Source organism: Aulostomus chinensis, chromosome 14 (genome assembly GCF_037954235.1).
Source record: "Aulostomus chinensis isolate RoL2024-O1b breed Wild chromosome 14, RoL_Achi_v1.0, whole genome shotgun sequence".
Lineage (NCBI taxonomy): Eukaryota > Metazoa > Chordata > Actinopteri > Syngnathiformes > Aulostomidae > Aulostomus > Aulostomus chinensis.
Genome location: NC_141333.1, coordinates 21572223 through 21588680, shown reverse-complemented (window position 1 = coordinate 21588680; position 16458 = coordinate 21572223). Strand labels below are relative to the sequence as shown.

The window sequence follows — 16458 nt, the reverse complement described above, 5'->3', positions numbered from 1 at the left end:
GGGCAGGAGCAGCAGCTGGAGGGGGAGACCAGGGGGATCCTGACGGCTTAACTGCTGGAGCTGCTCTTCTGAGCGCATGTCAGGGATAACAGCAGTTAGTCATGCACAAATCCACAGTGCCTGGAACACCCGCAGACGCACGGACCCATGGACACTCGGTATGTGGTTCCATGTGACCAGACCTGACTCAAACTGGACGTTTATGAGGGGAGAGATGTGGTCACAAAATACAGCCAGTTATTAAAAAATGGAAACATATTTCAGGAGTAAACCCACACACCTCCACACACCAACACTGGGAGCAACAACACTATCACCACAAATCAGTTTTATCTGGCTGCCTCCCTCCTCCGCCCTCACAAGCTCAACAGGAAGCTGGTCAGAACCACCGGCAGCATTACAATCAGCCTCACATGGCTGGAGGAGAGAGCAAAGAGTCAGGGGGTTAGGGGTTCTTACGGGGGCACTCAGAGTAGCCAACACTTTTCTGGTTTCTTCACTTGAAGCACATTGCAGAGGGTGGGAGCTTTAATGAGGCAGCTCTCTTATTCTCCTTTATTCACTTCTTCAGCCTTTTCTCCATCAGAGTGACATCAGAAGTAGGCTGGGCTACTCCAAAGAAAACAGAGGAAGAAAAAAAAGGCAATCTCCAACTCCCACACCCTCATCCTCCCCCTTCCCCTCTCTTCCTCCTTCCCTCCCTCTCCTAGTCTCCCCCATCCTTTGTGGAAAAACTCAAGGCATCAGCCGTCACAGTTCAGTCTGTTGAAGTGGCCGGCTTTTGAACCTTGGCCCAGCCTGAGCCCCGGGACAGCTGATTCCACAGAGAGGAGCACATCTTTGGGAGGGCGGCCCTGACTTTTATCAACTCTCAGCTGCAGGACAGAAGGAGTCGGAGGTGGAAAGCAAGTAAGAGTTGAGACAGACAACAAGGAGAGAGAGAGAGCGAGAGAGAGCGAGAGAGAGAGCGAGAGAGAGCGAGAGAGAGAGAGAGAGCGAGAGAGAGAGAGAGAGAGATGAGTCCTGAGCACTGCTTCTCGGTGAAGACACAACACAACACACACAGACTATAACTGCAGGACACACACCCTCACTGCTGGTAACCACAAGGTAAATGTTGAATTCATTCTATCGGATCTTGGAGTTTATATGTATGCGTATAGAGTGTGTGTGGGTGGGTGGGTGTGTGTAGGTGTGTATGTCTGGGCAGCTGCGAGAGCTCTGGCTAAAAGGTTGGAGAGGTTAGGACATTTCGTGACTGGGAGCTCCGCTTGCAGACAGAAACATTTAGCAACGCTTCTTTGGCTTTCCTCCCGAGTCTGCTGAGGTCTCGGAGACTCTGTGGACCGTGCTGAGAACGGCAGGGTGTGTGTGCGCTCAACATGTGACTTACAGAAGACCTAGCGAGCTGCGTGAGGTTGTAGGTGATGAGATTGTGGTTGGTGGAAAAAGTGAGACAAACTGTGCAATTAGAAAAGTAAGAAAGTAACAAATTAAAAGAAACTTGTGAGTGATGTGCTACATCACTTCATCAGAAATTTCTGCACAGACGGAGGTTAAAACGAGAAGTCAGAGCATTCCAGCCAGACACTTGAGGGAGACGATCTGATCAGATGAGGCGATGTGAGATCTGGAACCAGACTTGTTATTTTTTGTTGCTTTTGGTTTCCTCCTCCTGCTCCATCGGAGCTCGGCCACTGAAGGGGCTGCAGGAACGGAGCACTAGCAGGTTAGCTAGAACCGGGGCTTGATCAGAAATAATAAACCTGGCCACATGCTGGTCTGAGGTACCAATGGAAGTCTTTAAATCTCTCTCTCTCTCTCACACACACACACACTTGTGAAATCCCTCAGAATGAATGGACTCTCCGGGAGAATCCAAGTTCCTCTGCAGAACCGTGTCAGGGAAAGAGTGATGCTAGCACATGAGCTTAACCACATCCTTCACCAGAAAACACCCAGTGGACATGTGACGCTTCAGTCACAACCTCCCCGTGATAGCGACGGCTTTGAAGAGTAATGACATCAATGTGGCGCACGTCTCTATCACAGCTACGCAATTATCTTCAAATGTTTTCACTTATATCTGCTGGTGGGATGAGTGGAAAGTTTTCTGTTCACTATAAAGACACATCTGTGAATGCTGTAAACGACAGGAGACACCCCCCCACACACACACACACACACACACCTCAGACAGCCTGAGCTTGAAGGAAATGAGGGGATGGCAAAAGGCTAAGAAAACATTTTATGAGGTTGCTCATTTTTTCCAATAGAAATCATAAATCATAATATCAATACCCTAAATAACTCTGGAGGAGAAGGAAGAAAAAACAGAGAGAGAGAAGGAGGGAGCAGCTGTCTGAGGATTACCCAGAACATTGTGTGCTGCAGCAGTAATGTTTGGACCTCAAGCTCCCTTCTGAGGTCCGGCCAGGTAGAAACCTTCAAATGGGTCATTACAACCAATCTAGTACTGAACTAATCTCCGAACCCTCAGACGGGACAATAAATTGCAGGAGAAAGTCTCTTTGATGGCTTTAAGATTTCCCGGGACAAGCCAAAAATAATCAGGTGCTGTATCTGTCAGAGCCAGTTAGCAGCGCCCCCCCCCCCAGCCGTCCTGTCACGGATCGTTGTAGCCCAGCAGGAGATTGATAGCTTGCTCAGCCAGCGCCAGCCAACTGCTGCTCGGGGCAGTGGGCACGCGGCCAATCGCATCGCACTGTTTGATTGGAGGCTGTGTGGAGACCCTCAGCAGACACAGATGTCAGCTGATCTTATCAGGAACGCCGAGCCTCATATAGAAGCAGACGACACACGCCGGCTCTCCAAACGGTCCCATGGACAACTGTATGTTGACATCTCTGGCTGAGGAGGAACAAATGAATGAACGAATGAATAAATAGTTTATAGCTGCAGGATGGGGGAGGGGGGGGGGGCAGCCAGGAGGTCAGGGTGGAGGGGGAGGCATGGACCCTCGCAAGAGCCAGTAGGCATTATGAGTGGAGGACCGTTGTGTTTATGTCTTCCTTGTTGATTCAAGTAATGGAAAGCATGTGCAGTCGGCCTGAAGGTGAGCTGTGAGTCAGGGGGAGCCGGGGGGGGCTCCCACTCGTCACCATCAGCCACTCAGGGATCTCATTCCCCCTGCCCCTGGCTCTCCACTCGCCCCTGATCACCCTCCAGCCGTTCCCCAGTGGAGCAGCAGGAGACCAGAGACCAGGAACCAGAGACCAGGGACCAAAGAACAGGGAGCAAAGGCCAGGGACCAGGGACTGAGGACCATGGACCAGAGAGTGGGGACCAGAGCTGCAGCAGAAGCTCGTTCTCAGTGTCACTTTACTGGCATGATTCAATCATAGAGGGCAGCTAAGCAGACAGGCAAGGACACTCTGGTTGGTTTAATATGGGGGGTGTGTGTGTGTGTGTTGGGGGTGGTTGTGTGTGCGCGCATGCGTGTGTGCATGTATGTGTATCCAAGTGTCACGGAGTGATGGAGTGTTGGAGACTTGAGGGTCCTTATCTTGACTAAGTGTGCTGGGGGTGGGGGGCTTCCATGAACCACAACCCCCCCAAGATGTGTGTGTGTTTGTGCATGTTGGTGTGAGTGCTGTGCTGAGGAAGAGGAGGGAAAATCATTTTCCACAAAGCCCAATTGATTGCAGGGAAGGGACAGAGAGTGGGGGTGTTGGGGGGTGTTGAGGAAGGGCGCGGCTGCAGCCTAATCCCACCTTTAGACCTCTGACCTCAACATCAGCCAACATGTTTAGAGTTTCACTACAGAAGAGGGAAAACAGATGGGGGCTGTGGGGCCTCAGGGGGGTTGGGGGCTCCCTCCTCAGTCGTATGCATCACGAAGGGAGACGACTCACGAGCGAGAAGGCGGCAAACACTTCAGGGGTCTTTACTGGGTTGGGGGGGTTCAGACTTCAGCTCTGCTCCTTCTTTTGCGCTTCAGTTAATGAGGGCTCCAATGAGGAGATCTGCCACAGCCAATACCAGAGAGCGTTCCTACTCCACGCTGGCGGCCATCTTTGTCGCTGTCATTTTGTGAGTGAAGCTTCTGAGAGTTTCCCCTGCTAGCAGTTGTGCTGCTTTTACAGTGTAGTGGTCCTCTATTGTCCCGTAACCCCCCTCTCAGCTCAAGTCACTCACCTCACATCTTTGCTATGTGGAAGCTTTCTCAGCTGTAACTTCTTTATTTGTCTGCTCATGACTCTGAAGAGAGAGTCGCTGATGTGAGGAGGACCAGCGAGCAGGAGTGGTCATGTAACGCTGAACGTGGCGGAGGAATGAAAGGCTGGAAGGAGTCTGTGGCTCACAGCTGGCTGAGCTCCACCTCATCCAAGACACTGCTGTTATTTATTGTCGCTGCCCCCACCCCCCCATTCCAAACCTTTACTAATCTCCATTATGGAGAACTTTGCTACCTTCTTCTTCTGAAGGTGTTGTGTACTTCAGGGCACGGCGGACGTGTGGGAAAGCTGAAGTCTGGGAAACACATGGGACACAATGAATGTGTATTTTTATGACCAGAGTGTTTCTCCCCTGCTTGTTGAACTGCAACACAAAGTTCAAGTATCATTCATGCCCCTCACAGGGAAATGGATTAGAAGCCAGGATATACAGAGGGTCTTTGTGGCGGAGGCTCACGGACTCATGCAGCACCGCCAAAACTAAGTGAAAACACCAACTCAGCCTAAATCGCACAACACGTGCAACAACCCTCGACACTGGAGGGTCACACATTCTTAACAATGCATTTCCTTCTGTTTACAAACGAGAAGAACTCTTCCATTGTTTTTCTTTTTGTAGAAAATTCACAGCTTTGTTATTTTCCCTAAAAAAAAAATTTAAAAAAAAAAATCCAGCCTGCAAAAATCACAATTTTCCATAAATTCCATAACTTTTCTCTGTAGGCACAAGACAGCGTCAGCATGAGTGGCGTGAACACAACAACGCATCAGAGGTCTGCTTGAGTTTCTGTTGTCTTCTATGAAGAATTCATCAGGGTGCACACATTTATCTTGACTTCTTCAGGCGAACGACTGCTACTTGATGACCCACCTCCTGGTGCATTGTTAGCCCTGATATCTTGGCGTGTTGGTGAATCAGAAACTGTTGAACTTTGACAGGTTTGTCACCTTCTACCGCACACAAATGTTGAATTTATGAAGACATTATTGTTCCATTTAATTGGTGCACATCTACTCTTTCATTATTGTCGTGTGAAAATAAACCACTCCTTTATCTATATTTAATTAGTGTGTTTAAAATCATGGCTGTGTTTTTAACTGTTATGGAAACGACTACATCTGTGAAAGTACGCGAGTTAACAGGATTCATCCGAACACGCACCCGCTGCATCCGTGTCTCCAGCCAGCGGTGCAGCGGGCCAACACACCACGCTTCACTCATCAGTTTATTGTGAAGTTGTTTGCTTTGGCTCAGATCATGAGACAACATTTATGTTCCAGTTGAGTAACATGAAGCCCAAAGTGTGACATATGGTTGTCTTTCTAAAGGAACAACAATCATCCGTTACACTGTTAACCACAGAGACGGAACAAAGTTTTCCCTGTCTGGCAGCGACGTCAGCAGTTGTCCTTCATCCTGAGCCCCCTGTCATTTCCTCTCATACACAGAATTATTGGTCTCCCACTCAGCGTGATCACCATTCGCCAGCCAGAGCTGTGCTAAAACAGCTACTCAGCTGTGGGCTTCAGACGGCATCCAACAACGTTCAAGTGCAACCACACTGCACTCGTGTGTGTCTCCACGTAAAAGCTGTGTAAAGGGAAAGAACCATGTAAGCATGGGGCCGTCCAGGGAGCTGTCATCAGACCATCGCGCTCTTTAATTATTAGTTCAATCAAAGACGGCCGCAGGCTCAGAAAATCACTTGCTAGGTCGTATCCAAGACAAAGAGCGGCATTCAGTCCGACCCGGCAGAGCTCCACCAGAAGAGTCTGAAGCTCTAATGAGCCCATCAGAACAGAGAACCAACGGAACCAACCCTGGAGAACGCAGCCCGCCGCCAGGGTCAGTGTAGCAAAAAAAAAAGGGAAAAAAAAAGTAGTTTTTGCTGTGTTGACTGGATCCGCCACAAAATCACATGGCCAGCCCCGCCCCCCCAAGTCCAGCGAAGATCTGCAGGCTGGTGAAACTCAAATCTTCTTCCATGAATCGATGTGATTGGTGTCCATCTGTGGACTTGACAAACATCAATCAACTGAAATGCTTCAACTCCAACGGATCCTCACTGCCTGCCCAACCTCATGCCTCCATCACGAAGCAGAAGAAATGTTTCCTGTTCTTTTTCCCTTCGTTTGCAGCAGACAGTTTCATGAGTTTAAACTTCAACCGATTATCTTTGATTACTGAAAGTTATTCACAGGTGTATAAAAGCCGGCACCACAGTCTGTCCTTTATTAAAAGTTTCAAGAAGAGACATGAAAATTAATTTAAGCACGTCAGAGAAGGAAAGACAAGGAAGAATGAGTAGCTACCAGTGGGGCGGGGACCCAGCAAGACACTCACAAAGACTGTCGCCAGGAACACGGCAGGACGCCGCGTCGGACGCCTGCTGCACCTGCTCCATTCCATATAGCCGTTCTCTGGTTCTACAGGGATGTCATGGAATAAACACCCAAATGACCCAAAAAGGAACACGACTTAATCCTACTGCAATTTAGGAGAAAAATATTTGAGGCAACACTTGATTTTGAAATGTCTCTGCAAACTCTAACTGGAGCGATTCAGCAGGCCAAGAGGACCTGGAGAGAAAAGAGGGGAGACGGGTGGAATGCATTTTAAAAAAGAAACACACGAGGGTTTACACGTAGTAGAAAGTAATTAGATGGAAAAAACAGCCTGAGAACAGAATGCAAATCTGTCAAGAGTAAAAATGAGAACAGGCATATTTCATCTCTGAGAGGCTCTGGCTCACGTTATGCTCATGACGTCCAGCCATCAAAGAGGGCCGTGACCCACTTTCTAACATTTACTACCACCATTAGCCCCTAGTATCTTTTATTCACATGTGTCGGTGCAATCCCTGTGAATCTCTAAGATTTGTTTCATCCCGTCGCTCCTCACCTCCTCCCATGGTCACACAGGCCAGTTACTATCCTGTCTGACTCCAGCGCCATTCGATTCAGCTCTGAAGGCCTTTTAATGCAGTTCCAGCACAATAACACTCGGAGGCAGCGGCCGTCCCTCCCTCAACACACAAGCGAGGAAAAACAGCACAAAGATGCTTGCTTCTCTTCATGCGTTTTTAAAGACAGAACTCACATGAATTGTCATAAATATCAAAAGACAATCAAAGGTTTGCCAGCGATGAGCCTGCAGAACCAAAACAAATTTTCCGTCCCAACGGTGGGCATTTAGTGTTTTCCACTCAACAGCCTTTCCACTCGCCAAGCCCTTCAACAGTGTTTAGTTTCGGTTTCTTGGGGTAGATAAAGGAAGCTGCTGTGCTTGTCCAAAAGAGACATTTGAGTTTGTAGCTTCACGACACTCTAGTGACCTCTCCAAATTCACTGGAATGTCTTTGATATGCTGTGGTTCCATGAAAAGAGGCTGAGCTCCACATCCTCAGCAACACTGCCCAGGAGAGAAGCAGACTCCAGAGATACGAGGAGAGACATATCTGATGAAAGAGCTGTTGTCCTGAGGATGACGCGAGTTGTGGACACGTCTGCAGAGCAACAGCAGACCTCCATTCACAGCTGCAAAGATACTGACACTGCTGCTAAAGTCATTACCAGCCCTCGCTGAGGTTAGCAAGGCTGCAGTACCTGGTTATGCTGTCAGACACAACAGCTGCTGGAAAAACACACAAACTTGAAAATGAATACGTTCTCTGGATAGTCGTGCACACAGTTTTTAATCACTCAGATGGGCACATGTAACGCAGCAGATCCACAGCACGAGCTGTACCCCGTCTCATAATTGTTCCAGGTGACAACAGCCACCATTCCTAAAGAACCACAATGGCATCATATGTGAGACGCACGCCGGAGCGTGAGGGTGGCAGCAGGACTAAATGAAGTGGCACTGAGTGAAGACTGACTTAAGAGCAATGAGTGGACTAGGAGGGCCAGACAGGCTTGGCCCTGCAGGCCCTGGATGGGGCGTCACATGGAGCTGTCTCTACATCTGTATGCGAGTGTTTGTGTTTGTGCGTTGATGAGAACCAGAAGTAGAATCAACGGGGAAATGGGAGATGTGCGGGAGTGCCAGGAGTCACTGCTCAAAATTAGACGGCGCAGATGAGGAATCCCTGCCTTCATCTCTGCGCCTGCGCTTCCAAATTTGCTGGAGTGAAAGGGAAACATGCCGATTGGACCAGCGGAGTTGCAGGATGATGCAGACTAACTCATCTGACGCTAAGGAAGGTGCAGCAGAATTAGGGGTCAGCGTGTCCAAGGGTGGCTGTACAAGTAAATCTCTGGGGCGAAAAGGAGTCTTGGGCTTTTGAACCAAATAGAGAGACCCAAGTAGCTCCAGGAAGCATTGCTTGGCTGATTAAGAAGGATTGCCAAGTTTGATCTGGAGAGAAGCCAATGCCAAGTTAGATTAAAATAATGACATTAAAATAGCATTCACATCTATCTCATAGCATCACGAGTGACATCCCCACTAGAGTGAATGGAATGCAGCAGATGGGCCACCAGACTGGCCTGATGCATGAAGTGGCTGGGAACAAAAAAGAGGCAGAGAAACCAAAAAGATGAAACAGAATTCTTGATATGAACATTCTGAGAAGTTGTTGGATTCCAAGCAGAGGAATGCTGGAGACGTTCCTGCAGTCGTCAAGAGGTTGAGGTACATAACATACATAAGATGGCAAAATAGATGCAGGAGTAGCTGGCAAAGATGAAGCCCACTAACCCAGACTCTGAACAGAGGGAGCAGCCAACCGGCCTCAGATAAACTGGGTGTCGGACAGAAAGCAGACCTGCTCCTGTTGGCTGGGAATCAAACGTGTTCTTTCAGTCTCTCCAGTGACAACTATGCTCCTGCACACTGGGACACTTTTCTAAACAACCACCCATTGTCTGGGGAGATTTGAAAACTGTCAAATACCTTTTCATTAAGAGCTCATGGTAGCAATTTACCCTGGCCTGGAAAAACATATAGTCAACACCCCTGCTGCTCGCATTCCTGTTGTTCGTCTTTGTAAACAAGAGGCCGTTTCTAAAGGTCTTGTATTCTTGCAGGGAGACCTGGAGGGACCTGGAGAGAGCAGTAGCAGCTGTCCATCGATCCATCGCAGCAGCCAGAGCGATGCAGGGGCTGATGTGGAGCATGTGTGCCTTGCTCTGTCTCTCCCTCTGGGAGCAAAGTTACTGCAGGAGCTCCAGGGAAGCCCGGAGGGCCAAAGATTCGTCCCTCCACAGAAGTAAAAGAGCTCCTGTGGATCTCGACTCTAAAAAGTGTTCCTACACCTTCCTGGTACCTGAGCAGAGAATCACAGGTTCAATGGATAACTCATTTTTGTCAGTCACCTCAAGTGTCTCGTCATGTGGCTGTGTTAGTTGCTCATGGATTTAACCATCTCCTGATTTTCCCATAATTAAAAATAACATCTCTCTCGCCAGGTCCGATCTGTGCCAGCACCACCAGTGCCGAGCCGGACAAAGACAGAGTGACCCGAATGGACATCGCCGATGTGCGGGAGGTGCTCAACAAACAACGGCGTGAGATTGAAACGCTGCAGCTGGTGGTAGATGTGGATGGTAACTTGGTGAATGAGATGAAGCTGTTGAGGAAAGAGAGTCGGAACATGAACTCCAGGGTGACCCAACTCTACATGCAGCTGTTGCATGAAATCATCAGGAAAAGAGACAACTCTCTTGAGCTGGCCCAGCTGGAGAACCGAGTCCTCAATGTGACATCTGAGATGATGCGCCTGGCTTCAAGGTACAAGGAGCTGGAGGCCCGCTTTGCTACAATGGCCGGGGTGGTCAACAATCAGTCCGTTCTCATTTCTGCACTGGAGGAACAGTGCATGAGGACGCTGGGACGCAGTGAGCTGCCTGTTGTTCCCCCTCTGGTGCAGGTGGTACCTCAGACCATCCCAGTCAATAACCGCTTCACCAACGAGATACAGAGGGACAATAACAAACGGGCCTTTGGCCGGGGATCACGCATGAGCTCCCCCACTGCAAGCCCATTAGGAATGGACCCTCCGCCCCCACAGGGAACGCTCACATCAGATGGTACGTACCATTATCAAAGACACAGGGGGTGATTGAGGAATAAGTGACGAAACACTGTTAGATAATCGGGGATATTGGGTGGATGTAAGTTTCTCCCTGAATGATTGACAGTGTCTTACAGACGGCCATGATAATGTAATTTCTCACAACCATGGGTATGACTGAGGCCAGCTGGCTCATCCTTGGCTTGCAGCAGAGCCGGTGAACTCATACATTCCTGCTATTCCCACTCAGCCGCCTGTACTGGCTGCTCCGCACTGAGCATATGTACCAAATTAGTTGGATGTAAAATAGACACTGAGAATATACATCAACTGCAAAGCTGTGCTCTGGTTCACGCCCAGTCTTTGAGTGTGGACTTGAGAAAAAAGGAAGGTAAAGACAACTGATGAAGGAGCCTGACTGGTTCCAGAACCAACAGAACCAACACATCCGATAAGATCAGCTTCGGCTGATAAAGCTGCCTTGTTCTTTTCCCACAGTGATTCTGACATCTCAGTCATTATGAAACCAATTTTCAAGATTTATTTGGCTTTTAAAATTTGGCTAGAGCCGTTATATTTTGACTGTGATTAGAATGTGGCAGGGAATGTTGACAGAGGTCAACACAACCAGATGGTGGATAAGTGGATCGTATCATTCCTCAAGTCAGGAAGTGGAAGTACGGAGAACTTCAGCAGTGTGATAGAATAATGTGAAGGTGAACAATCGTTTCTCTGGTTGCTCATCTCATCAGAAACAACACTTCCAGATGTCACCACTCAGCTTGCTAGCAACGTGAAAAATGTACAGTTTTCTAGCAGACACCAAAGAGATAACCAGCGCTTTGTGGGGTTTTTGTTTTGCTGGCGAATGAAGCTCATCTTCCAGCCACGTGCGCATTTTCGGAGCATCTGGTTGGGGCTGATGCTGGGCCCCTGCTTGCTACAAAGTGATGAACCCAAGTCAGACACGCAACGAGTGGACAGCCAAGTACCTTCACGTCACACTGACGATGACTCAAGTGATCACTTGTGATCAGACCTCCCCTCCCAGGTCAAGAAGCAAATAAACACAAAGTTGCTTTTTAGCGTTGCTGTGACTTCTCTGCTGGAAATTATTGGTAACAAAAATAATCCAGCAGTTTTTCAGAGAAGCAAGCCTCTGACTGTGGGGACAGATTATGAATCCAGGAGGAAAGTTTATGTGCCATGCACATGGACTTGACTTGGGCTTTTCTCAGCTGACCCTGGTGTACTCGGCACTCTGGGGTTGTCGAGGACGGCAGATGAGTTTGTGGCCAACACCTCCATATGTGGTCCGAGCGATCAGATCTACAGGTGCATTCACACCTGAACTGTCCCCTAGAATCTTCTGAGATAAATCTTTGAACGGAGCCATACTCAAAAATCCCCCACGAGGTTGAGATAAAGGAAACCAGGAAACGAAGACAGCGGTGGGGAAAGTATCCAGGAGAGCTAGTAAGACATGATGTCTGTTCATTTAGTTTTAGACGCTGGGAAGCGTCTGCTTTTTGCCTCTGGGTAGATCTCATGCGCACTGAACACATAAGACATGAGTGAACCAGGTCTCCTTCATTTCCACTGTGAAGCACACTGGGCATCACCATCAGGAGGGGAGACGGTAGGACGTCAGACCTCAGAACCAGAGACCACAAGTAGGCTCTCTTCCATGTTCGTTCACTACTACTGTAAATACACATTACCTGACCACAGTTTGGTCTGGTTGAGTCCTTTCTCAAACCACCATGGCTTTTTGACTCCATTTATTTTTAGCCTCAACATCTTCTGTTCACTTTACACAAACTGACATGACATTGACAGAAATAAAGAGAACATGGGAATACGGTCTGATCACTAGATAAATACTGGCTGTGCAAGAGAGGTAGAGGTATCTGTATGGGCCCTGTGTGCGCCCACACTCAGCTGAGAAAACCATCTTCCAGAGGCCTTCGGCCCCCACACAATGTCTGTGTTCATACTGGTTTAGTATTTACACAAGAGGAACAGGAGGAAAGAAGCTGGGGGGGCTCAGCTGCTTCAGCTCTGACTGCGGCACGACCAACATCAATGTAAACATTCAACAATCAAAGTGTGCACACGCGTGTTTGTGTAGCTTCAGATTGCCGGATGTTTGGATCATCTGAACAACTGAGATGTTTTCCAAAGAACATAGCCATGGTGATACATTCCCTCGACCCCCGAGGTCGAGGCAGACACGCTTTCCAACCTTCTGTCCATTTTTTCTCCCGTCAACCGTCTACAGAACTTAGAATGATGATGATTATTTCTGCATATGCAATAAAAAATGATGATCTTTCAATATAATCACACCAGAAACGAGCGACACCAGTCAACATGAGTTCTCAGTAGTAATGCAATGAGAGAGAGAGAGTGTGTGTGTGTGTGTGATAGTTCATGCTAGTTCTCAATGATTTTGCCGTGACGAGATCTTCCAGGCCTGGTTGGGTAAATTCAGGGCCTCAAACCGAGTCGTGAGGGCTGTTGGAAGGAACCAGGTGTCAACTGAACGTATTTTATTGACAGGTGTTTTATAGCAGCTGTTTACTGCGGTGAGATGAAGACAGAATATTGTTGTCCATTCAACACTGCAGCAGGACGTAGACCTGGATGGCACTGAATCTACGGGAATCTTCAACTATCAAACGTGAGCTCCATCAAACTGCCATTCGACTCATTCTTTATCTCCCTGTGTCCCTACATCCACGTGTTCCACCGCAGGTCCCTTCAAGGACTGTTTTCAGGTGAGAAAAGCAGGTCACACCACCAGTGGGATGTACCTGCTCAAGGCAGATGGCAGCGACCGGCTCATCCAAGCCTGGTGTGAACACGGCCTCGACAACGGTGGGTGGACGGTGTTGCAAAGGAGGAGAGATGGATCCATTAACTTCTTCCGAAACTGGGAGAACTACAAAGTAAGCACGAGCACTGGTTTTAAGAGGGTAATGAACCAGGGGAAAACTTGAGTGAATGCCTTTGAGAATGAAGGTGAACTGTGTTGACAGTTTCTGTTTCCTTATTCTGAAATGACCCGTCCCCGTCTCGGCAGGTCATTTAGAGGCCGCTAAGTGAGCGTGTTCCATCAATGTAAACAGCTTAATGGAGGATTTTCTAACACTGAAAACACAGCCAGGGACTGAAGCCAGGATCCTGCACACAAATACTGTACACGCAATCAGCAAGCTGCTGTGGTGGTCTGAGCGGGAAACGCAGCTCCACGTTCAGCCGCACTGTGAATGATCTTTTTATCCTTTTCTTCCTATGTGTCAGCTGTTCCAACTTCAATGTGCTCCAGGAGCTAACAGAGCCACTGTGGCAGAGGGGAAGGAAAAGTTTTTATAACAAAGAGAAAAAGAGGACATCAGTACACAGTCTGTCAAATACTTCTACTCTCTTTTCTCTGTGCAAAGGCAAGGGTTTTCCCCTCCATCATAAAATAAGATTTTGAAACCAATACTTCATGCTGTTGGACGGGGGACAGAGAAGTGTCTGCAGCTCTGCATTTGCCGTTTTCCTGATCCAACCACAGCCAGATCACCACTGCCTCTGCCTCTCAACGCATTTGTGTCAGTGAGACTGCAGATCACAACTTCAGCACATTATCATGTCCATATTTTAGTTTACTTGACTGCAGGCATCAGATTTCTTTCAAATCGGAATTCTAATCGAAAAAGACGTTATCTCTGCATTGCAGTTTGTGTTGTTTGGACTTGATTTGCCTTCACCGACCACTCAATAAAAGGAGATTGCCTTTTCTTGGCTTGCACCCAATTGAAACTACATTCTGACATGGACCACAACTGAAATGACTAACAGTTGTTATGGTGCTTGTCCCCCTTCAGAAAGGCTTTGGAAACATAGACGGGGAGCACTGGCTTGGGCTGGACAACATCTACAACCTGGGGAAACAGGGGGACTACAAGCTGATGGTGGAGCTGGAGGACTGGACAGGGAAGAAGGTGTATGCCGAGTACAGCAGTTTTCACCTGGAGTCAGAGAGTGAGGGCTACCGCCTGAGGCTGGGAACTTACCAGGGCAACGCTGGCGACTCCTTCAGCAGTCACAACGGCAAACAGTTCACCACCCTGGATCGTGACAAAGACGCCTTCTCAGGTAGGTGGGGGGGGGGTGCTCTATAAATCCTAAATGCTATTTAATTTCTTATGTTAATTTTTGATTTGTCCATTCATGGATCTTGTTTTCTACCACGTTTTTCCTCTCTGTCCACAAGGGAACTGCGCCCACTTTCACAAAGGAGGCTGGTGGTACAACGCTTGTGGCCAGACCAACCTGAACGGTGTGTGGTACAGTGGGGGAGTTTATCGCAGCAAATTTCAGGATGGAATCTTCTGGGCAGAATATGGAGGTGGTTACTACTCCTTAAAGTCAGTGCGCCTGATGATTCGACCAATCGACTGAACCCTTGGAGTACAATTCCCCTCAAAAAAACCCTTTCAAGCAACTCCTCCCCTAGTTTTACCTACCTAGAAATAAATACTGTAAAGGCAGAATGAGGAAAGCCCACCATCGTTCAGCTGCGCCTCTCAAATTTGGAGGAGGAAGAGATGAAGGCAAGTGTTTATGACCTGACAATAATGACTTCCACGTCTGCTCAGCGCTCAGCGCTGAGATGAAGAGTGATGCCTCTCCCGGAGTACAAGCCGTCCGACACCCGTCAGTACGGACGGTCGAGTCCATCAAGCTCACTGGGACAACTCAGTATTACTCTCCAGTGTCCTACTTCACTCTGGTTGGAGCTCTGTGTACTAAAGGGAACTGATCATTCACTAAAGACATGAGGTTTCTTCTGAGCAGCTAAGGGTCACCTATTAAAAGCAGTAACGCCTGTACCAAGGGCCAGTGGATGTACTGGGATGTTACATCTTGCCAGCATGAAAAATTACACATTTTCAAATGGCTGACAGACGGGCCTACTGTCTTAAAGTGCATTTTTTCTGGGTTTGTCTGGACCTCTGGAGCTTCCCCTCAACCCTGAACAGGAGATGAACTCATGCAACAATGTGCTTGTCAGATATGCACCTATACGAGCTGGTTTGGTATGTAAATATCTTTGGCGTTATTTGTGAAAGTTAATTTAATAGGTGTGAATCTACTCAGGCCAAATGTTCACAATGTTTTCACGCTGCCATTCTTTGTTATTTATCTGTGTATTTATACTATGTATACTACGTTATATCAAGCCCTGTAATGGTACAGCTGTAATACTTGTACCCCATTTTAAAACCACTTGACCAGGATCAAGTTGCAGCGGTATTCCAGTCTCACAGTATACCATGGAATGAGTATCTGTTTAACAAAAACCACATTCGACCTTTGTTCCTTACGGTTATTGTAATGACAATCCTCTGAGCCATGATATATTCTGAGACGGTTGTTGTACCACGAAGTTCCCGTACCGTCGCAACCCTGGACCACAAACAACACGAATAAAAAATGCAAACAATTCCAGAGTGGATGTCGAGTTGTTTGGAAGAACCTGTGACATGCACCGACCTTTTTCATTCATTTCGTCAAATTAAATTCTTTTGTAAACACTGTGCTGTCCCTCATTCTTCTATCAACTTCAAGCAAAAGACAAGCTGAGGCTGCAAGGTTCGGTCCGTGACGAGCCATCACACATTTCTTGGGTCTGATTCCACTGGAACCACAGCTCTTTGGGTGGGGAACTATTTGTTGATGTATCCAAGCTGATAGAAAATTAGAGGAAAAAGCAGATCAGAATATATCAAGGTGATAACAGGGAGGACAGTGACTCATGTTACGACGAGGACGTTGGACAGAGAACTGAGGAGGCAGTCGGGGTGATAAAAACAGCAAGGAGGAGGAGGGGGACATTCCTTACACACACAGCTGACAAGCTTTTCTCTCCCTAAAATACAGAGCACACGAATAGCCTCCAGACATGTAAAATACTGCATTCATCAAGTGCCTCCCTCCTGCCACAGGACTGTAGATCCATAGAAATGAGCGTCTACAGAAGAGCTGCTTGGCTTTTCAGTTCAGGCTCCCAACGCCTCGGCCCTGGTGCCGTCTCGTACTCTTCAGTGCCAACAGGCTCTCCCACACTCAGTCACCAAAGAGCAAGTATGTCCTGTTAATCAGGATCATGAAAATATTCTAGGACCATCACCAGGAGCCATGCAGCATTTTTTACATAGTTTCCAATGAGGAACTGGCGTATGTGG

At 48.0% G+C, this 16458-nt stretch overlaps 2 protein-coding genes across 8 annotated transcripts in view; one reads left to right on the top strand and one right to left on the bottom strand.

The window, feature by feature from the left end:
- The window catches only part of ralgps2 (Ral GEF with PH domain and SH3 binding motif 2), a 65746-nt gene that overhangs the window by 8209 nt on the left and 41079 nt on the right, over positions 1-16458 (bottom strand). The gene's annotated exons all lie outside the window — the stretch shown is intronic.
- On the top strand, positions 695-15771 carry angptl1a (angiopoietin-like 1a). Of its 2 annotated transcripts, none has more exons than XM_086223548.1 (6): positions 695-909; positions 9231-9487; positions 9612-10232; positions 12974-13167; positions 14095-14365; positions 14484-15771. In XM_086223548.1, exons 2-6 carry the CDS (start codon positions 9298-9300, stop codon positions 14669-14671), a joined length of 1464 nt encoding a protein of 487 aa, XP_086079674.1. In that variant the 5' UTR covers positions 695-909; positions 9231-9297; the 3' UTR covers positions 14672-15771. The 2 variants fall into 2 exon arrangements, with proteins under 2 accessions (XP_086079674.1, XP_086079675.1); XM_086223549.1 differs by lacking the exon at positions 695-909 and adding an exon at positions 1047-1110.